Genomic DNA, 21,752 nt, shown 5'->3' on the forward strand with positions numbered 1-21,752 from the left:
ACCAGCATTCCCAAGGCTGAGCAGAGAAATCCGCGATTCATCGTCACCTGGAGAATCTATTAGTTACCTGTTTCCACGACGAAGAACTTGCCCTTCGTCTTGGAAGCATAGCCAAGGGCATTTCCGTCCCATGCATCTCCATCCGGGCGATCATTTCTCTCAGATTCAACGCGTTGGATCCTCTTATTTCGGCCAGCCACTCGTTCTTTAGCTAGAGCGTCCTTCAGTTGTTCCAGTCCAATTGTATTCTCCTTCAATGCCTCAAGGCTTTCGTCCCGGATGCTCTGCAGCGGCTCGACACCCGTCACGTCGGCACGCTGTATCTCTTTCACGAAATGGATTTGAGACTCAAGGGTCTCAAGCATCTTAGCTTCCTCCTCTTTGGTAGATGGCAGCGGAAGGGCTGACAGGCGGAGTAGGTGATGGAGTTGCGCCGGCGTGACTGTCGGCGACGATTGTTTCGCGGTCTGGTCAGGGAGGAGAGAACGGACGGACCAGGATGGCTTCGCAAGTAGCGCATCGACGTCTACCTGCTCGGGTTTGGGGCTATAGAAACGGATTCTGCGGACTTCAGCCAGGTTGGAAAGTCGCGAAGTCCGAGGACTGATCCGTCTGGACAACTGAGAAGCCGTGGAGCGTAGACAAAGCATTGTCCCTTGATTTGTCGTGTAAACGGATACCCGAAGCCAAAATGATAAATGGTTGCCGTAGACGTCCTCAATGAGTAGAGATTGAAAGAGCTAACCCAGTCGAGGTTAAAGTAGAAAGGTCATGAAAATAAACATGTATTGAAATGAAGCAATTAAATAAATTGAACGCAAACCCGCCCACCGCCTACGTGAGCGGGCGGCAGATCAACTCCTCGTCCAACTTTCCGATTCCCCTCAGCCTAACTATATAATTTCATCTATCAGCGTCACAACCCCTCCTGATAAATTTTAGCCTCTAGTGCCGGAAACTGACCTCCATTGCATTGCTCTTACTTTGTTGCTGGGGCCGACACAGCTTACCCAACATGGCTCAAGACCCTCGTGTTCTGCTCCAGAAAGTAAGTTCAAAACCGTTACCTACCCCGGAATGACGATCACTGATGTCCTATGGTCACATACAGGCAGACAAAGCGCTGCAGGGCGCCAGCAGTGGCTTCAGCTTCTTTGGTGGACGGTCAGAGAAATACGAAAACGCAGCAGACTTGTACACGCAAGCTGGAAATGCATTCCGGGTTCAGAAGCAGAGTATGTCCCTCCCCCGCACCGCTTAATGTCCGGTGCTATGACGTGCAGAATATTGACCCGCGCCTTTGTGGGAATATAGACAAGGAGGCCGGTTTAGCATTCGAAAAAGCCGCCTCTATCCAAACACAGAACCTGAACGAACCTGATGACGCTGCCAATTCATTACAGGAGGCTTTCAAGGTCTACCGCAAGTCGGACCCTGAAGATGCCGCCCGTGTGCTCTCAAGCGCTATCCAACACTATGTACTAAAAGGCAACTTCCGTCGTGCTGCCACTCAGCAGCAGTATTTGGCAGAGGTGTATGAGGTGGAACTGGGTGATCAGAAGAAGGCGCTGGAAGCCTACGAGAAAGCTGCTGAGTGGTTCGACAGTGATAACGCTGAAGCGTATGTCGTCAATCCCCCATTCTTCCACAATGCTATTTACTAATTTTTCTGGTCGATTAGCCTTGCAAACAAGCACTATCTCAAAGCTGCTGATTTAGCTGCCCTGGAAGGCGACTATTACAAAGCTATCGAACACTACGAGAGAATCGGTCGTTCGTCCATCTCTAATAACCTGATGAAGTGGTCCGTCAAAGATTACTTCCTCAAGGCCGGTATCTGCCATTTGGCCACTAATGTACGCGTCCCAATCATTTCCTTAAGATGCCCAGTATATACTAACCATGTCTAAGGATCTGGTTGCCACCAACCGCGCCCTAGAGAACTACCGTGATATTGATAACACTTTCGTCTCAACAAGAGAACACCAGTTGCTTATTGACCTCGTTCAGACTATTGAACAAGGTGACCAGGAGGCCTTCGCCGACAAGCTCTACCAGTTCGATCAGCTGAGCAAGTTGGACAAGTGGAAGACAACCCTGCTACTCCGCATCAAGAACAATATCGAGGAGCAGGCAGAGGATTTCTCTTAGATAGCTATATCCATATCTCTTTTTGCTAATTTGTTTCACATATACCTCCCCACATAAACTCTGAAGTAGCGCCCCTCGCCACTTGTTGGATGTTCGTTGCTATCATGATTATTACCTCAGTTTTACGGTTCGCTACATGTCTTGGTTTTTGGGCTTGCTCGTAAATATACATATTTCAGCTATTTCGGATAGGGTGTTACTGCGCTATTAATTCATTCAATACCCATACGAGGAAACCGGATCTCAGAAAAAGAAAGATCGTAACTCATTAAAGCTTGACCTGATCTACTTATTGAAATCTATATGAAATCCTAATGCTTTTAGAACACCCCTATCTTTCAAGAGGTGAGAATCGTCAATTCATGCAACCGACTTTGTGGTATCATATCATCTTTCCCTTTGAAACCGCCCATATCAATCCTAAATCCCAGCGGCAAGAACACAAGAAACCCTTAAGCAGTAACCTCTTCCAGAGCGCGAGCCTTCCGAGGGAAGACCCGCTTGTACAAGCTAATACCGATCGAATCTTGAGGGTTGATCTTGGCATCGAAGGTAGCCTTGAAGTAACCGTGAGTACCCAGACTCTCCTTGATGAAACCGCTGCGGCCTCTCCTGGTCCACAGCTGGAGGGCCTTGAACCAGCTGATGTCCTCTGGGTTGAAGAACATGTAGCGTACCGTGACGACCCTCTTGTGGATCTTGTACGGGTGACCGGTGAGGATTGCGCGCTTGGCGACAACGCGGGACGTATCGGGTGCCACGACTGTGCCGGTTGCGATGAGTTCCAATTGTTCGACATCTGGTTGCTCGTCTCCGTCCATGACCTCAGGGTCTTGGACGGTCTTGTTCTTGAAAACAAGAACAGGGACGGCGCCCCAGGTAAGGGGTCCAATCCATGTTGCTATGGCACTGCGGCCAGGGTGGAGGAAACGATCGAATTTGTGTACGTTGTTTGGGGTGTTGTCGTTCGAGGAGAAGATAGGGTTGACGACCAGGCGGCGAGGTCCGCACTGAACAATGAGCTCTTCCTTGGACTTCAGCGGCTCTTCAATGTTAGAGGTCAAAGTCATGTTCACGTTAACAACGGTATTCTTGTGCTCGTGACGGAGGAGGGAGAAGAGGCACAGCGGCTGTGGCTTGTTGCGAAGAGACGTTGACACGGCACGAAGGTGTACGTCCACGCGGATACCAGGGTTAACACCACCGATAAGGGCCTCCCTGACAGTCCTGTTCTTGGTACCCTTGTAATCAATGATCTGAAGCAGACGACGCCAGTCCTCTGGTTCGTGGGGTCGGTCTTCCCTTGTCTCCCAAGGACTGGTCTTAAAGTTCTTCAGACCTCTGAAGCGTGCTAACCGTTCTCTAGCAAGAACATTGGGGTGAAGTTCGATTTCATCGGGGAATTCCAGATCCTCCTTGGCTTCCTTTCTACGGCTAGCCCGATATTCCTCCAACTCTCTTTCCTCGTCTTCGGGTGACGGGTCAACAAACATCTCTGACTGGGGGTACTCGGTAGCCCCGGCTTCCGTCATCGCGTCGTGGTTGTCTGGGAAGATACCGTCTTCGGGCGCTCCAGCTGTGTCCATCGCCATTTCCTCATCCTCTCCATCGCTGAGGTCTGATCCGGAAACGGAAACATCGTCCAAGAACCATGCGGATTGGTACTCTGATGTACCCTTTGGTAGCTTCTTGGGTTTGGCAGGGATGTGAGAATCGTCGTCAGAGAAGTAATGGTGTTCATCAAGTAGGACACCCCTTCGTTCCTCCTCGGGGATTTCCATGTCATCATCCTCCATTTCGATCTCTTCCGGTGCCACAACAGCAAGATCATCGATGTCTTCAGTTGGGGTATCCAAAACTTGGGAAGATTCACTCTCATCAACATTCATAGCATCGTCACGTTTGCCTCGTGCTTGCGGCAATGGAGCTGCTGTAATTGAATCGATCTGGAAATCACCCCAGCCGGGGATATGGACTAAACGGTCCGCCTTCAGTCCTCTTCCACGTACAACACCGGTCACGACAACATCATCCACAACTTCTGAGTTGGTCTCGGGCCAGGCGACGTTTTCAATGAGCATCCAACTACGCTCATCGCGCCAGCGGATACCCTTGGGCGTAGCGGTACAGAGAGAACGTATGGCGTTTGAGCATTCTTGTCTAGAATCCACAGAAAGAACCTTCTCCACGGATGGGAAGAAATGGTTGATGAATGACTTCAGCGAAGAGGCGACCTGTGGGCGTTTCTTGGGTGGGTTGATCTTATCAAGTCCCTAAGCAGTCTAGTTAGCACCATAACGCTAAGAAGCAGGTAAAATCCCATACCTGAACAACCGCAAGGACATTGGAGATACCCTGGCCCTCAATCGAGCGCAGGATAAGTTCGCCTTGTTCCTGAACCTCAACTTCCGACGAGAGAGCCACAACCACAAAATCCGCCATACGACACACATCCAGCGCATTCATCAAATCAAACTTCGCGGGGATATATTGAACACTCTGTCGGAAACGGTCGATGCGCACGCGGGAGATGGTGTCGTGGGAGACCTCGCAAGAAACGTCCACGCTCTCGTTCAGGGACCGTATGATAGCGGCAACATCGATGTCGGCCGACAGCGGCACAATGGCGACATGGCGGGGAGCGCCACTCTGGCCGGAGAAGATGCTGGTTGCTTGGGCCTTCTCCTGGTGCTTCACTTGCTGCTTCTGGCGGGCTTGATTCCTCCGGTCGAGCTTCGACATGAGTTGTTGATGAGGGGTCTTGCGCGTGCCCCGCTCTCCTCGTTCAACTTTGCCTGCAAGACATCAGCAATAGGTTCTAGACCATTAAAATGTAAAGTAAAAAATGCGGTCCGGTCGTACCCTTCGCCTTCTCCTTCAGTGCACCCTTAGACGCATGCTTGGTCTTGAATGGCTTGTGGGAAGTTTTGGTGGTGGAACGGTGATGGTGCTGCATCGCTTGGGTGGGCGCCGAATTGGCACCGCTGGACCCTTTGAAACGGAAGGGGAGAGAGTCCAGTGTGAATTATTTACAGAGAATGTAAAATAAAAAGCGAAACTGAAATATTATAAATCGATACACAGTAAACAGCCCAGCAGGTCCCCAGTGGGCAATGAGATCGCCTGGCGGTCAGTTTGCAGAAAAAAAATCCGCTGTGGTGGACAAGCGAAAGGGAAAAAAAAGTCTTGGCATGAATTTTCCTGCGAAAGACCCGCAAAACCTCCGGATCGTTGCTCCAACACTTTTCTTCTTACCTTTACGCTTTTGATTGTTTTGCTCGGCTTTTTCACTTGATAGCTTTCCTAATTTTACCTATTTTTCTCACCTTCACTCTCCTGTATCTTTCTCCAGATGGCGGATAACCCGTCAACCAAGGCCGTCGCGCCGGCCAACAAAAAACGCAAAGAGAGTAAAGCACTCATTGAAGCGCGACAGAAATATGGACGAGGAAAGGCAATTCCGATGCAAACCGTGAGGGACAAGAAACTGCGCGCCAATCTCAGGGCCGTCGAAAACAAATTCAAACAAGCCGCGCTTAAGGCAAAGGATGCGGAGATTCTCTTGGAGCACGAAGCCGGTTTCCTCGAACCCGAAACAGAGCTGGAACGGACATACAAGGTCCGACAGGATGATATCAAAGAGGGCGTTGGGATCGAAACAGCGAAGAAGGGCTTCGAATTGCGACTGAATGACTTTGGACCCTACCGCGCAGACTATACGAGGAACGGACGTGACCTACTGTTGGCTGGCCGGAAGGGACATGTTGCGACGATGGACTGGCGCTCAGGACGACTAGGATGCGAGCTCAATTTGGGAGAGACAGTTCGGGACGCTCGGTGGTTGCACAATAACCAGTTCTTCGCCGTGGCCCAAAAGAAATATGTCTACATCTACGATCAAGCTGGAACGGAAATTCATTGTCTCAGCAAGCACCTTGAACCGCTCTTCCTCGAATTTCTTCCGTACCACTTCCTTCTTGCTAGTGCTGTGAGTATCAACCCTATCCGGGTCAATAAAGCTTGTCTAACGATCATGTTTACTATAGCAAATGAGCGGCCACCTTAAGTACACCGATACTTCCACCGGACAAATGGTCGCCGAACTGCCCACCCGTATGGGCGCTCCAACATCATTAGCCCAGAACCCATGGAACGCTATCATCCATGTCGGCCACCAGAACGGAACCGTCAGCTTATGGTCTCCCAATTCCCAGACGGCGCTGGTGAAGGCCCTCGTTCACCGAGGTCCGGTTCGTTCCATGGCGATGGACAGATCAGGCCGGTATATGGTTTCAACCGGCCAGGATATGAAGATGAATGTGTGGGATATTCGCATGTACCGCGAAGTGCACTCATACTCATGCTACCAACCAGGCGCCTCCGTTGCGATCAGTGACCGCGGTTTGACGGCCGTTGGCTGGGGCACCCAGGTCAGCGTATGGCGGGGTCTCTTCGACGCAGCCGCCGCCGATCAAGGCAAGGTTAAGAGTCCATACATGGCCTGGGGCGGAGATGGCCAACGTATTGAGAACGTGCGCTGGTGCCCCTTCGAGGATGTGCTCGGTGTCACCCACGACCAGGGCTTCGCCAGTATCATCGTCCCCGGCGCCGGCGAACCCAACTTCGACGCTCTGGAGGCCAATCCGTACGAGAACAAGAGACAGCGCCAGGAGGCCGAAGTGCAGGGTCTGCTCAACAAGCTGCAGCCCGACATGATTTCCCTGGACCCCACCTTCATCGGAAAGCTAGACGCCATCAGCGACAAGAAGAACCGCGAAGAGCGCGACCTCGACCGCAGACCCGAAGACGTCATGGAGAAGCTCAAGAACCGTGGGCGCGGCCGCAACAGCGCCCTACGCAAGTACCTGCGGAAGAAGGGCCGCAGGAACGTCATCGACGACAAGATAGTCAAGGCCGAGATGCTGCGCAAAGAGCACCAGGCCCGTGCAAGGGACAAGCTCCGTACCGAGCGGGAGGACCTGGGCCCTGCGCTAGCCCGATTCGCCAAGAAGGAGATCTAATCCAGTCCCTGCTTTTTGGTGAATTCATGGATATTGCTTTTTTGCTTCTTTCCGTCAGGAGCTTTTCATATACCCGATGCTCTCGTAAGAGCTACAGCTCTTATTGGTTTTGTTCACGAACGAATTAACTCTGCATTTGTGAGGCGTTGGTCAAGGGTGTGGAATATGGGATTTCATAAACAAAAAAGTTTTCTTTCATCTTACGCCTTTTCTATGTAGTGAATAGACCACCAGCAATTGTACATTTAGGAACATGTCTCATACGAGAAAATCATAGATCATAATCTACTGCTCATCCACACTCCCAGAACCCCTAGTAGCCCCAGCATTCCACCTCTCCAAGCTCAGCTCATAAGCACCGCTTCCCTTCCAGGCACTAATTATCAAGTCAATAATATTCTGCACATTCTTCCCATTCTTCACCTCGGCAAACACAGTCGGACCCCCTTCCCTCATCTTCCTCGCATCCCTATCCATAACATCCAAATCAGCCCCAACAATATGCGCCAAATCACACTTATTCACCACCAACAGATCCGATCCCGTAATTCCCGGCCCACCCTTCCGGGGCACCTTATCACCACCGGCGACATCAATAACATAGATGATGAAATCAGCCAGCTCGCGCGAGTAATTGGCGGCCAGGTTATCACCCCCAGACTCGATTAGGAGGAGATCCGTCTGGAACTGCTTGTGGAGGGATTGCAGCGCAAGGAGGTTGGCGCTGATGTCCTCACGCACGGCGGCATGCGGGCAGCCACCCGTTTCGATGGCGCGAATGCGCTTGGACGCGAGGGCTTTGTGGCGGTTGAGGAATTCGGCGTCTTCGCTGTTGTGGGGTAGAGTTTTGTGTTAGCGGGGCATGTTTTGATTTTTTTTAGTAATTCCTTTTTTTATATTTTTTATATTTTTTGTTCTGGGATGGCTGAAGGTTTTTACCGGGTGAAAATGTCGTTGGTCACTGCTGCGATGTTATACTCGTCTCGGAGAGCTTGGCATAATGCGAGCATTAGAGCTGTTTTTCCGGATCCGACGGGTCTGTTTGTGATGTTGTTAATGTCTTTGATTGAAATTCTTATGTTGTCTTTTTTGTTTATGCATTGATGTATGTGTTTGTTGAGAAGACGTACCCGCCGATACCGATGGTGAAGGCGCGATCTCTCCAGTCGCGGCCCTCGATCAATGGCATTTCACGGTTCACATAGGAACCGGGTCCGTCGAGGATCTCATGCGAGTGACCGTGACCACCGAAGTCATCGTGGGAGTGGCTAATGCCTTGATCATGGGAGTGAGAATGCGACATTTTAGTGGGGGGAGGGGGAAAGTGTATCGTTATAGTAGAAGGGTATATAGTCGGATGTAGTGATGAATTCGGTGTGGAGGGGTAGTTAACTATACTGGCAAAGGAGGGGCGTCCAGTTATTTAATCATTGATTTAGAGTTGCTGTCGGCCATGGACGGCATTCGTTCGCCGAACCAGCGGAGACTGCCGATACCACCTCCAGGCTCCATGACAGTTCTCTTCATGATGGTTTTCTTCTAAGCGAGGTAGCATTCCGATTGGACCCATGCTGACATGAATTGATATGTCATGGGATTTGATAAGAATGGATCTCCGAGCGGGTTCAAATAAGATCATTAAATGTAGGGCTCCGCAATCCATCCCCCAATGTCGATCCGCCGAAGATCTCCTTGGCCAGCAAGCTACCCAATATGCAACATGTTTCGTGTCCAATCAACTCGTCTAACTGTTATAGTGATAAAAGTACCAAACAAAACGAAATGAGTCAATCAATCAATAGAGCCATAACTACATTATCTCTTCAGGTACATTCCCAAACGGCGCGGTATGCAGTGTCAAACGTACAGCACAGACGAAATAGCAGCAAGAATTATTTCCAGAGAACAGAAGCCCAACGCCAGACACATCAATCGCCAATGGAAAGACATGGATATCAATAGAGCGGTCCGAATGGTAGAAAATGACCAGTAACGCTATTGGGAATCGAGCTCAGCGTCCCGCAACATCACCTCCATAAGATACAGAGGCAGAGCAAAGTCACAGGACATGAACTCCGAGCAAACAAACCACAAGCAATAAATTGGATGGTGTACAGCGGGAACGATTCGTAGTAGGCGATATAGACTTCAAGGAGGCCGGTGCCTCGCACCGCCAACAGAAATCGTAACGAACAGCCATACCGTATCCATCACACTACACCGACAAAAGACCGCGCATAATTGCAATGACAACGATAATCCGATATGTTCAATGGATAGGGGCCCCAGAAAAAAGAGAAGATCAGCATCGCAAAAGGTATCCAAAAACGGTACGCCAGTTCCCCGTCTCTTGAGAGAAATGAAAATGTAAAAAAAAAAAAGAAAAGAAAAAAGAAAAAAGTGCGAACAAAGCCCATTGCAATAACTCCTCTAATTAGCAGTGCCTTTCTGTCTTTTACCACCCACACGTGGGCTGGCTTTTACCGTCTTTGGTCCCGGGGGAGCGGTGCCGTTAACCTCCGGAGCGCCGTCATCGTTTTCCATCTTGACCGTACTTGCCCGGCGTCGTTTATGACTAACATTCGGGCTAGCACTAGCGCTCGTGCCCTGGCCAACATTAGGTTGCATTTGACCCTGTGGCACCATACCTGGAGGGCCAGCAAGGTGGCTTTGCGCCGGGCTTGGATGGGCCGAACCGCCCAGATGAGGTGACCCTTGGGCGCCCGGCAGACCAAGGTGCGCCATGGCTGGAGAGGCAAACTGGTTGGGTACATTCATGTTGGGGCCTCGCGGGTTCTGCCCAGGCTGCATAGCTGGATTCATCGGAGCTGGCATAAACCCGGGAGTTGGCGTTTGAGTCGGCAGGCTATTAACGAGGTTACGCAGCGCCTCAGGGGCTGAAAGTTGGGGGTTCTGCTGGGAGTATTGGAATAGCAATTGCATTTGAGATATTGTTTCGGCGACCTAGGGCGCATCTGGGATTAGCTATATCACCAAAGAGACCACTTTTGGAAACTTACCTCTAAGAAGCTCATTACAGCAAAAGGTACACCATTGGCGGTCACCATAGATTCGGGCAAGGTAAAGGCAGGCTGTTGGGCCTGTTTTTGTTGAGCCCGCTTGCCCATATTCTTAGAGACTTTCGGACTTTGTTTTTGGTCGGCGGCCTCCAATGCTTGCAATTGGCTGCGAGGGAGGTACTCAGTATAACTCGTGACCTCGATATCAAGCATTTCAATTTTGTTGTTCATATCGAAGTGCGCCCTCAATTTCCCGTTGGTAAAAATCTATTTCCAAATTAGCGACCCGGTGTGCGATAGTCTTTACGTGGAGGAACACACCTGCGTATCGTTGACAAACCAATAAATGAATGAGGTTTTTTGACTTTCGACTATATGACCCCCATTTGGCGAGTCCCTCTCCCGCGCATTTTCAACAACCATTTGGATGTGACGAATTCCGCTTGTGAACTGGGTTAGGTAGTAGCGCGCTAGTGCAGGAGTTGCGATCTCGAACTGTTTAGAGCCGGTCTGCGGATTCCATACTCCTTGTCGCAAAACGCCAGAGGGGGAGTAGAAATTATCCACGAAAGACTGCCAGTATAACAAGTCGTGCGCCTCACCGCGGCTCTGTGAACAGTTAGTATTAATTTTTCAGAACTGGAATCTAAGCATGTAGGTAGTACACACCGTGAAATTACTGAGCTGTTCCGCAAATGTATTAAGGCATAGTATCGTCGCCCCTTTCATGTTCATCCGTTGCTGCATCATCATCGCATTCTGCTGTTGCTGCGCCTTCAATTGAGCCTCCTGGGCTGTCATCGGCGGTCCCTGCTGCTGCTGACCCTGCTGCTGCTGTTGTTGACCCTGTTGTTGACCCTGCTGACCCTGCTGTGGCTGCGGCTGCGGTTGAGACTGGGGCTGCTGTGGTTGCGGTGGCTGTTGTGGCTGTTGCTGGGTTTGTTGCTGTGGCTGCTGCGGTTGCTGCTGCTGGCCTTGCTGGCCCTGCTGACCCGGTTGCTGGGATTGCGGTAATTGCTGTGGTGGTGGATTGGGCGTTGGCTGCGGCTGCGGAACGGCAGGCTGCTGCGGCGGCTGAGACGTAGGTAGGTGTTGCTGAGGGGTGGGCTGCGGGGTGGCACTTCCCTGATGCGGCGGCGGCATCGGCTGCGGTTGAGGGGTGACACTTTGGGCATCATGTACATTTTGAGGTTGAGGAGCTGGGCGCTGCTGTGGAGTCTGCTGGCCTGGTTGAGGCGTCTGCTGTTGCACTTGTTGTTGGGCCTGGTGTGCTTGCTGGGCTTGCTGCTGTTGGGCCTGTTGGGCCTGCTGGGCTTGCATAGCCAGAAAATGCTGCTGTTGTTGTATATTCTGCGGCTGTCCATGAGGCATCTGCTGAAGTTGCATTTGGGAGATGACCGGACGCATCCCAGGATTCTGCATGGCTGCCAGCTGAGCAGCATTCAATGGCTGCGTACCATTCGGCATTGACACGGGGAGCCCTCCATGCTGTTGCTGTTGTTGCTGTTGCTGTTGCTGAAAGAGCATCCGCTGTCTTAAGAGTTGTTGCTGCTGTTGTTGATGCATGAGTTGAGGGTTATTGGCGACTGCAAGATAAAGACACGTATCATTAGCCGTCAAATCATATCATCGTGACGTTTTGTAGGCCATGTTCGGGACAATCGGGCGTTTGAGGGACAGAAGAAAGAAGAGGGAAAAACTTACATTGTTGCGCAAAGTGTGGTTGTTGGAACAGATGCGCTTGCGCTGGGTTCAGATGAGAGAGAGCATGAGCCTGTACAGGACCGCCAGGCGCGGTTGTTCCAGCACCTGGTGGCATCCCACCCATCATTGGTCCACCCTGAGTGACCTGAGGGCCTCCCGGAGCTGATACTCCGGGATGTACTTGCTGTACCATTCCGGCACCGGGATGAGCATTTGGGTGCTGACCAGGGGCCAATGGGTGACCCGGGGGAATACCGGGATGCTGCGGGATCCCTTGATGGGCAGGAAATGGCTGCGCCATCATCATCGCTGTACAACGAAGTCGCCGATAACGGGACTCCTAGAAATCGATGGACAGGGGAGAGCGAGAGACGGCGAAGGGGGAGGGGAGCTGGGAAAAAGAATGTTCTAGGAATCAAGTGAGAGTTTGAGAATGGAGAGGTATTAAGGCGAAAGGAGGGAATTCAGAGAAAAAAAAATTATTAAAGATTGTCACAATATCGACAGTCGGTGATGAAGGCGAGCGTCGGACTCGAAGCAAAGCGCGCTTGACGTGGAGGCACAACAGGCCGCTTTTAGCGTCGGAGCGGAGGCCAAGACGCAGCTGACGGGTTACTGAGCCAGCGTCTGGTATCGTCCAAAGCCAGATGAGCGCAGGAGCATGGATCGAACCCGGCCTAATCACCTCTGCCCGCCAGATCGGTCGGCCCCTAAAAATGTTCAATGTTAGTTGTCGGGGGCGGTCGGGGGAGGGTGGGAAAGTTGGGAGAACGGGTGTGGAAAAGGAAGACACGGGTAAGAAGATAGATAAGTGGAAATGGGTTTAGGGAGGCCGGAGGTGTGGAGGGGCTAAAGGGCCAACGAAAGAGCAGACGGCACCTGTCGCGATCGCCAGTTCAATCCCTCACCCAAGAATTTCCAATCCGGTGGGCACGCAAACACCGCCACGAGTTAACCTGGAATAGCGACGCAGCGCAACTGCCGTGGGTTGATCAAGGCAAGAACTAGGCTACGGGGGAACAAGAAAAAACAAAAAAAAAATCAGAAGAGAAAGAAAGAGAGGCAAAAAAGCAGGAAAAAAGGGTCAGAGATTCATGGGCAGATCTGCTGGTCCTGAGGCTTTTCTTCGATTCTCAATCCAATCGTCCGGCGCGAATCATGCGAGACGCTAGTCCTCTTTAGGCAGGACTCACGTGAGATGATCCGCCCGGGAAAAACTTTTTTACCTCTTTATTTTTTTTTTCTCTATTTCTTTGTCGTTCGATTTCTTCTGCGCGAATTTTTTTCTCTTCTTCTCCTATTCTTCGACCTCTCGAATTCTTCTGACAAGGTTTCGCCCAAGTTACAGATCAACCGCATGCTTTGTTCGATAATGTCTGACCACATGCAACGATTGCACTGTCATTCCTGACGTGGCCAATGAGCACGGATTTTGCTCACCTTTCACAGCGGTCAATCGTACCACAACTCGACTAACAAAACAAAGATCAGGTCATATTAGCTGATCCTTGCGCGGTATAATGAAGGTCAGTCTTTCAGTCTTCCTCTCCCATTCTTTCTCCCCTATCTTCGAAGATGACAAAACACACCTTTCTTCTTTACTATCTCTGAATCGCCCCTGACGAGACATTCGGACCTTCCTTTCCCGGTTGGTCTGCTACTTGCCAGTATATTTTGTCTGAGATTCATCATATACTATACATCGCTTCATTGACTTGATGTGCACTGTTCACTAACGGTTTTTGAGCAGAATACAGGTCCATCTTTAATTCATCGTGCTAGTCCATAAAGAGAAATATTCTAGAATAGCTGGGAATACTTTGAACAATGCAACATTTACTAAGAAATCAATTGACCGTTACCAGATGCCTGGCCCGTAGCCCTAGTAGACCTTAAATTTTATAGACCGTAATAGAGTTGGGCGCATTCAAGTACCTTCATCCTTCATCCTTGGCAATCGTGGTATTTACACTGTCACCGCTGGAAGTCCACGAAGAATCCTTCTTGGGGCTAGAACTTCACCTCGTCCCGAATATACCCAATTTACCTGATAATAAATTCACATAAGTGTAACAGATGTTGGGAATTGCAGGCCGAAACAAAGGGAACCGCCGAGAGTTCCAAACTTTGACAGGAGCAAAAGATATAATAGAACAGACATAAATTCAGGGCTGTCACCAATTATACAGCTCGACCGACTTGGCTGATGCTGCTTTAAACTTATCCATAAAATCTAAGTTTGTTCAAAAACTCTAGCAAATAACGCTGTCGAAGATATACAAGTACTATATTATTAGGACTTACTACCAATGTTGTGCCTCATGCTCGATACCCTACCTCAGGGAAGGAACAAGACGGATCGGAAGGATCAATTAGGTGAACATAGCCTTTTCTCTAGCATAGATAAACCCTGGTATAGCATGTTGTGAAATATGAAGGACGGAGAACGGAAACATAAGGTGAAACTATAATACAGAGAATTACATAAACCCAGAAGAATTAACGAGTAAATGAAAATGGCATTAGGAGGAAATACAAGTGAAAGGCACTTTATTGGACGGACTCTTTAATGATCCCTGATAATCTGACGACTATTAAGAACGGGGTTAGGGAGGCGTTATTGTAGATCATGTAGATCACCCCGGCTCTTTCTACCAAGGGCTTTGTTTCAACAGCGTCGGCACGCCTTCTGTCATTCAATACCTCGAATACCAGGCAGAGACAATGTCAGACATATGCTGAAACCAAATATATTCAAGGCAGTACTTCTCAATTAAATGAAATTGGCTCAGATCGTAGCAATGATGACGTCGTATCTGCTGATGCAAGATCAAGGAGCAGCCGGAAACTTGGCCCAAATTATTTACACAGCCAAAAGCTGTGTCGTTGCAAGGAAGATATCTGCATCATGACGTTAGGTAGGTAGCTAACTGTAATGAGCGCAATAATCCCCGGGCACAGATGACACGGTGTGCTCCATACTGAAAAAATTAGCTTGTGTCCCGCTGAGCGTACCTCGTCCTGGTAACTCGTTATTGATGAGATTGTCCAGTACACTCCACCGGAGAACCCTCTCACCTACCCTCTACAGGGGTATGTGAAACGTTAACAGAGCCACACGGTGTCTTGAGCATACGAGATAGATAAGAACTTGGAATCCAGTCGTAATGCATATAGTTTTACTTTATAAAACCAAAATGAATACGGCCTTTCAATACAAATCCTCGATGGTCTAACGGTCATGATTTCCGCTTGTCATCCCTCACAGGAACAAGCGCGGGAGACCTGGGTTCGACTCCCAGTCGGGGAGATTTCTTTTTTGGGTTAATTTTGCTGTTTTTGTCCTACATTTTCCATTGGGGAATTTTTGCCTCAATCTCGACACTACTGGAACAAGAGTTTGGTGTCAGCCGGATTCTTGCTTTGACGCTGAGCTGAATTCGCAACCCTAAGAGGCTAAGACACATATCGCAGACTAATGTGTGCAACGCAATCCTTCTTTGGACATCTTTGTTTTCGTATACCCAGAGGTACTTATAAACATCTGGTCCCTTGTCAAGAAGTTGTCAGATACGAATTTAGGAGTAAGGGCTAATTTGACCTGTGCCCAGGATCTTTTAACAGATCCCTGTAGTATATTCCGGCGAGAGACAGCGGCAAGAGGAACTCAGCAAGGGCATAGGACGATTGAGGGGCTTCTTCTTCGAAATTATAGTGTAATATTTAATTCAGAAACTGACAATTGTTTTATTATCTCATTCACTGCCATTATAGAAAGCACGACCTGTTCTGAACATGTAGAGGTGTCAGCATTGTCAAGCAGGAGCCCTAGGGAATGCAGACATGAATAGTCATGCAATCAAGCCTTGCCGTTTTAGTACATTGTCTCTGGGGGCAGTTGAGAACAGTTGCAAGTGGCCTTGAAGTAAATTATACCATGCCATTAACGTTTTATCGAGCTATTGAAACTTGTTGATTTAATCAATGCGACTGTGCTGCCCTTCACGCCGTATATACAGTTCAATAAGAACATCGCCCATGATGCCATACATATATACTACACTAACAGTATTCTTATGCCAGACATGTCGAGTCATGATGAATAAAATAGAGCATTATCCATTCTGTATATATCAACCTCATTGCTGTAGGACGTCTAATAATTCTCACTGTTGGTATATTAACTACAACATCCATGGACCCGGTATCAATTGATATATTTGGATCAACTATAACGTTTACTCTTGCCGTTGTACAGATCCACAACTAGCGGAGATTGAGAGCTCCCTTTGACCAATTTGAAGCATGATTACTACGGCAGGCATGAACTCGGCACATTTTAGCCCTTATCTCATATCTCTCTTCTCAACGGGCTCCTGCCCGGCCTCCTCTAACCGGATCAAATGCCGCATCGCATTTTTCCGAGAAGTAAGTAATGATATAGAATCTTCTGCGTAGCTAAGTTTCTAGCATCTTCAACACTTATTACTAGACATTCATCTCGGTTCTCTGCCTTCGACTTGGGTTATTTCATTCATGAACTCTTTGGTAGTACTGCGCATTGCCTATTTTTCTAGATTTCATCCTCAGAGCCTTGGGTAAACGAGCTTGATGGACGGAAAAAACCGCCGACAAGGTGCAGAATATGGACTATACGAAACATTACAAAAAGCAGTTAGAGTATATGCATCTTCAATAAGCTTACAGAACTCAATCGTAACTTATGTTCTATATACCTGAAACTCAAAAAGCAGTAAAAGCTCTCACCCCGGGTGGTATTTCGGCTACTCAGCCCTGGGGCTGGCTGGAATCATTCTGCTGGGAGCATTTTGCACCTGGTATAGTATCTGCTTATCGCGAGCTAAAGAGTAAACAACAACAAGCTCTAGTTTGCTTATGAGGGCATAACCGGGTAGCTAGCCATAGACTTTCTTGCTATATTTCTCAACAACCTCTGTCGCCCTATCAGCAAAAATATGCTGAAGATCTCGAGGAAGCAGTTGGAACCACAATGCATGAATATCAGGTCCATCTAGGCCTACCTATCAAGGTATCCGCGGACATGCCCATAGGAAGCGGCAGGTTCTGGTGTTGGCAAGGGGGTTGGTACAAACGCCCGTCTAATACTATGTGATAGAACCATATTTGCCATTTATTTTGAGATAATGCTATCCAAAAATCCATCAGAGAAAGACTCCGTAATTTCACAGCAATATACATGCACGTCGGTTGAATAACAGTTATTTTTTTAAAAAAGAAAAAAAATTTTTATTTGTATACTCGGACAGGAGGGCATTATAGCTATGAAGAAGTCGACCATTTGATAAGACCAGAATGTTGGGTTTCACCACATTTGTCAGAAGAATTGTGCTACGCGTGCAAATTATACCAAGTCCAATGATAGAGTGTCAAGATAGTTTGAGAGATAACTCCTCTGACGCTTGGCTAATTCACGTGAATAACCAAACTACCTGATAATTTAGCTGTAGATATAGTACTTATAAGTTAGTGGCAAATATGATCTAATGGCGACAAAGACAGCATTTATTCCAGGGGGGAAATGGTCAATATGATCAATATGGTCACTATGGCTAGATAGCCAAAGGACTACTATTACTGCTTTCTGTATAGTTCACGATCTAGAAGGGCTCAGGCTTGTATAACCACAATTTGAAAGTTAGACATACCAATGAACCAAAGATCTAAGATGGTAACCGTTTATATAAAACCATGAACAACCGACTCACCATTATGCCTGATATCAGGATATTTGGTGCATAATCACTTTTTCTTCTTCCATTGACTACAGTCATAAAATAAACTGATCTAATCATTGTGCGACTGGCAATGCTAGTCAGAATGTCGCCTAGTTCCTTTCTAAACCGTTCATTCTAGTCACACTTAAGCTCGAGCATATATTCCCAAAGATCGTGGCGTCGTTCAAGGTATCGATCTATTGCGTCTCGGGGGAAAATGTACTCCATGCCAAAGACAGCTGTCAGGGAAGATTCTCACCCCCATACCTCCAATCCCGATGAAAGAGTCTTTACAACGTTCCTAGCCGATGGTTGAGTTGTATATGTATTCACCGTCATCGGATAAATGGCAGTCTGGCACTCAGTTCAAGCAATGGCGAAATTGGAGGCCGAGAGTTGCTTGATACCACTTCATATCCGAGACATTTTCCCCGGGCACTTAAAATTAAAGGCAGCAGTGGGAAATCATTAGGGTTGGGTATATGAGGTTGTAGAATTAAACAAAGAATAATAGAGTATTAGGGCTGCAATGACTAAGCAGCAATAAGTGCCGAATATACGTACAGATCACATGATATCAAACTCCGGCGACCGCCCGAAAGGAGCAGTTATTGAACTGTTGTTTCCACCGACAACTCGACTGATACAACTACTCGCTGCCTGCGGTCGAAGCAGATCCAGCATTCATTGAATCCAGTGGCAAATACTGTCCTGGATGTATTCGTCAATGCAGCGAGGCAGGCTGCTTTCGTCTGTTGCACGACCCTGCCGATTTATTGCGCGCCGCCGATATCCCGCAGTTGTCTGCTCGACTCCTCGTCGATTCCATCTTTCACGAGGATGGCAATCATCAGCTCCCCCAGACCCTGAAGATGCACGCAGTTCCTCTCCGGCAAGTGTCACCAGTGATATTCCGACCCTAAATGCCGAACACACCGTACCCGGACATGATGCCTCGTCGATTGCATCGCCCTCTGCAGAGCGTGCCGGGAAAAAGGAGTCAAGTCCATATGGGTCGGCCGTGCGAAGAGCGTTGAGGAACAGGAAATCGCTCAAGGAATGGGCTGCGCCGGCTGCAACTATTCCTTGCTGGTTTTATGAACGTAATACTGTGGCCAACGGAGGCGAAAGTCATGCCGCTTCAGATTTTCCACAACAAGTCAAGATAAGCAAACCGGAACCGGAGACGGTCAGGGAGACAACTGATGGCATGGCTCATGGTGGTAGTGGTGATGGAGAGCCGTCGGAATCCAGTGGTGTGCCCGATACCGGGGAGCGGTACGCTTTGACCGAGGCGTTGTGGGAGGAGCTGTGCGCATCTGCGAAGGCGGGCTTACGACTTCCCCCTGCAAAATATGCGAAAGAACCTTCGGCACGAAAGTCCCATCTCGTTCTTCAGTACCCCGGTGCAGATGGCATTTTGTTTCTAGATGCGGTTGTAAAAAGGCTAGCGCAGGAACTTGGTGCGGATGTGGTGACGCTCAATGCTCAAGATATTGCGCAACTATGCAGCGAACAGGACCTAGAGGATGTCGGTACGACCTCTCCTATTAGATCTCTTGGTTACGATGTATACCGTCCAACGGCTCCGGAACCCTGGCAAGACGACAGCATGGGCGAAGGAGATGATGAAGCTGAGGTTGAGATCTCTCCGCGCAGTTTGCGATCTGGTCTGAAGGGTCCAAGGTTTATCACTATTGAAAGTTCTCGAGAGGCAGGCGACATTCCTCTTCCCGGTATACTTGGTCTGAAATCGTTAGTCTCTGCGTTCAACGGGCCTGTAGATGGCTCGGGAGCATCATCAAACCCCACGGATCGAGCAGAGGACCGACGGCTCCAACTCATCAATGAGCTCATTTCCTCCGCTAGTGGGCCGAAACGGAAGTCAACCACCGAAGTATCTTTGGACAAGCCTACGGAATCTAGAGCTTCTGAAAACAAACCACCTGTCCGCGATGTGATCGTGCAGATCCAGGACTATGGAGAAATTCAGGCTACTCGCGAAGGAGCTAGATTTATTTACTTATTGCAAAAAGCTATTCAAGACCGTAGAAGGGATGGGTCTCGTGTTCTATTTGTTGGAACTGCCTCACAAGACGCCGCTTCGGAATCGGATGCATCAAGACTAATGCAAAACGCATTTGATGACCAATTCTCTCAAATGCTTGTCATCACACCTGCTATGGGATTAGAAGCAGCAGAGAAAATTTTCACGGATGACCGGAAAAGACGAACCTTGGATATCAACATCCGCCATATTCAAGATATGCTTCGGACACGGCTGGACAATACTTCCACCCTCGAAGATGACATATTCCGAAACCGTGCTTGGCCTCTGGATGCGTCCGTTGTGAAAGAGTCCGGACTTGATGAACGGTACTGGCCCTACAGCCAGGTGCATTGGGCCACAACACTCGCACTTGGAAGTCTTGGCTCCGACGAACTCTTTGGTTTCCAGCATATTCAGAAGGGCATTGAAATGATGCAGAGAACAGATCGCATTAAGAATGACTGGATGCAAGAGAAAGCACCCAAAACGAAGCACACGGAGACTGGTAATGATCGAGAGCGGCTGTTGAGTTCCTTACGCAAAACCTGCAATTCACACGAGAAAAAGTTGCTGAATGGGGTTGTCGACGCCAAAAGCATACGTACTACATTCTCTGATGTTCACGTCCCTCCAGAGACCATCGATGCCCTGAAGACGCTCACATCGCTTTCTCTCATTCGCCCGGAAGCTTTTACCTATGGTGTTCTCGCTACGGATAAGATTCCCGGCTTACTACTGTATGGGCCTCCCGGCACCGGTAAGACTCTCCTTGCCAAAGCCGTAGCTCGTGAGAGTGGAGCCACCGTCCTTGAGGTCAGTGGTTCCGAGGTCTATGACATGTATGTCGGTGAGGGTGAGAAAAATGTCAAGGCTATCTTCACATTGGCCAAGAAGCTGAGCCCGTGTGTTGTATTCATTGACGAAGCAGATGCTATCTTCTGCTCGCGGACCGGAGCCAGCAGTCGCACATCCCATCGGGAGCTCATTAACCAATTTTTGCGAGAATGGGACGGTATGAATGACCTGTCGGCTTTCATTATGGTTGCCACCAACCGACCATTTGATCTCGATGATGCTGTTCTGCGGCGTCTCCCTAGGCGACTGCTCGTGGACCTGCCCCTTGAACAAGATCGACTGGCCATCCTTAAGATCCACTTGAAGGAAGAGAATCTCGATAGCTCTGTTGACCTCGCTGAGCTAGCTCGCCGCACTCAGCTCTATTCTGGATCCGATTTGAAGAACCTTTCCGTCGCCGCGGCTCTAGCCTGCGTCCGGGAGGAGAATGACCTGGCGGCTCAGCACCAGGGCGACGAGCCCTACCAATACCCAGAAAGACGTACGCTGACCTGGAAGCATTTCGAGCGTGGAATGGAGGAGATCAGCGCCTCAATAAGCGAGGACATGTCGTCACTCTCGGCGATCCGCAAGTTCGACGAGCAGTATGGCGACCGCAAGAGTCGGCGTAAGAAGAGCCCTGGATGGGGATTCACACCTGCTAGCACCGAGGAGGCTAGTTCCGATGCTGCGCGCGTACGGACATGACATGACTACAATATGGGAACATTTTAGACGGTTTGGTGTTCATTCTTGCGACAATAGGATTTGGGATCTCACGCGACGACTTTGTATACTATTAGCGATATGATAAACCTGTATCAATACATACCATAGGCTGAAAAGTGACACATAATTTGCTGAATTATATACTATTTATATATCCCGTCATCGTCAGAAATGCATCATGAAGCCCAACGGTGGCTGTTAGTTATAATATCCTCAGCCCTATCAGATCCGCAGACGATTTCGGCGATGACATCGACGAGTAAATCTCCACCTTTTTCGTCGTCGAAATCATCACCCGACCAACTCTCTCTTCTCACCCCCTCTTGAGAGTTACTTCGTGGGAAACCAGAAGAGGGACTCGAGAGACAAGAGTCTTACAATCTACTACTTATTATCATTAGAATCACCATCAACAACCCAATATCCCTATACTAACCAACTCATTTTCTCCTCACGCAACAACTCCACACGACCTTTTACCCCTCAC

At 49.0% G+C, this 21,752-nt stretch overlaps 7 protein-coding genes and 1 non-coding gene across 8 annotated transcripts; 4 read left to right on the forward strand and 4 right to left on the reverse strand.

Annotated features, from left to right (window-relative positions):
• Nucleotides 1-59: 59 nt before the first annotated feature.
• On the reverse strand, nt 60-650 carry F9C07_7456 (uncharacterized protein; the record flags this gene model as incomplete). The annotated part of the gene is made up of 1 exon (XM_041291339.2): nt 60-650. One exon carries the CDS (start codon nt 648-650, stop codon nt 60-62), a length of 591 nt encoding a protein of 196 aa, XP_041145161.2.
• Nucleotides 651-829: 179 nt separating this feature from the next.
• F9C07_2282521 (protein required for fusion of vesicles in vesicular transport, alpha-SNAP) lies at nt 830-2,392 on the forward strand. The gene is made up of 5 exons (XM_041291332.2): nt 830-1,048; nt 1,112-1,235; nt 1,315-1,621; nt 1,682-1,856; nt 1,912-2,392. Exons 1-5 carry the CDS (start codon nt 1,016-1,018, stop codon nt 2,149-2,151), a joined length of 879 nt encoding a protein of 292 aa, XP_041145162.1. The 5' UTR covers nt 830-1,015; the 3' UTR covers nt 2,152-2,392.
• Nucleotides 2,393-2,603: 211 nt separating this feature from the next.
• Nucleotides 2,604-5,107, reverse strand: F9C07_2231454 (uncharacterized protein; the record flags this gene model as incomplete). Its single annotated transcript, XM_041285527.1, has 3 exons — nt 2,604-4,424; nt 4,477-4,946; nt 5,014-5,107. 3 exons carry the CDS (start codon nt 5,105-5,107, stop codon nt 2,604-2,606), a joined length of 2,385 nt encoding a protein of 794 aa, XP_041145163.1.
• A 396-nt stretch (nt 5,108-5,503) lies between these two features.
• On the forward strand, nt 5,504-7,172 carry F9C07_7459 (putative small nucleolar ribonucleoprotein complex subunit; the record flags this gene model as incomplete). Its single annotated transcript, XM_041291333.1, has 2 exons — nt 5,504-6,139; nt 6,198-7,172. 2 exons carry the CDS (start codon nt 5,504-5,506, stop codon nt 7,170-7,172), a joined length of 1,611 nt encoding a protein of 536 aa, XP_041145164.1.
• A 171-nt stretch (nt 7,173-7,343) lies between these two features.
• On the reverse strand, nt 7,344-13,138 carry F9C07_2282524 (LIM-domain binding protein-domain-containing protein). Its single transcript, XM_041291341.2, has 7 exons — nt 12,776-13,138; nt 11,897-12,606; nt 10,862-11,778; nt 10,514-10,801; nt 10,193-10,459; nt 8,112-10,136; nt 7,344-8,001 (listed from the first exon to the last, which is right to left on the reverse strand). Exons 2-6 carry the CDS (start codon nt 12,201-12,203, stop codon nt 9,603-9,605), a joined length of 2,313 nt encoding a protein of 770 aa, XP_041145166.1. The 5' UTR covers nt 12,204-12,606; nt 12,776-13,138; the 3' UTR covers nt 7,344-8,001; nt 8,112-9,602.
• F9C07_7460 (CobW/HypB/UreG, nucleotide-binding domain-containing protein) lies at nt 7,458-8,475 on the reverse strand (the record flags this gene model as incomplete). The annotated part of the gene is made up of 3 exons (XM_041291340.1): nt 7,458-8,001; nt 8,112-8,210; nt 8,303-8,475. The coding sequence occupies 3 exons, from the start codon at nt 8,473-8,475 to the stop codon at nt 7,458-7,460; spliced, it is 816 nt and encodes a 271-aa protein (XP_041145165.1).
• A 1,979-nt stretch (nt 13,139-15,117) lies between the features above and the next one.
• Nucleotides 15,118-15,206, forward strand: F9C07_t104. The gene has a single exon. It is a non-coding gene; the product is annotated as a tRNA-Asp (tRNA).
• A 3,002-nt stretch (nt 15,207-18,208) lies between these two features.
• F9C07_2282526 (spastin) lies at nt 18,209-21,390 on the forward strand. Its single transcript, XM_041285520.2, has one exon. It carries the CDS (start codon nt 18,368-18,370, stop codon nt 21,242-21,244), a length of 2,877 nt encoding a protein of 958 aa, XP_041145167.1. The 5' UTR covers nt 18,209-18,367; the 3' UTR covers nt 21,245-21,390.
• The last annotated feature ends 362 nt before the right edge of the window (nt 21,391-21,752 follow it).

Source organism: Aspergillus flavus, chromosome 3, assembly GCF_009017415.1.
Source record: "Aspergillus flavus chromosome 3, complete sequence".
Lineage (NCBI taxonomy): Eukaryota > Fungi > Ascomycota > Eurotiomycetes > Eurotiales > Aspergillaceae > Aspergillus > Aspergillus flavus.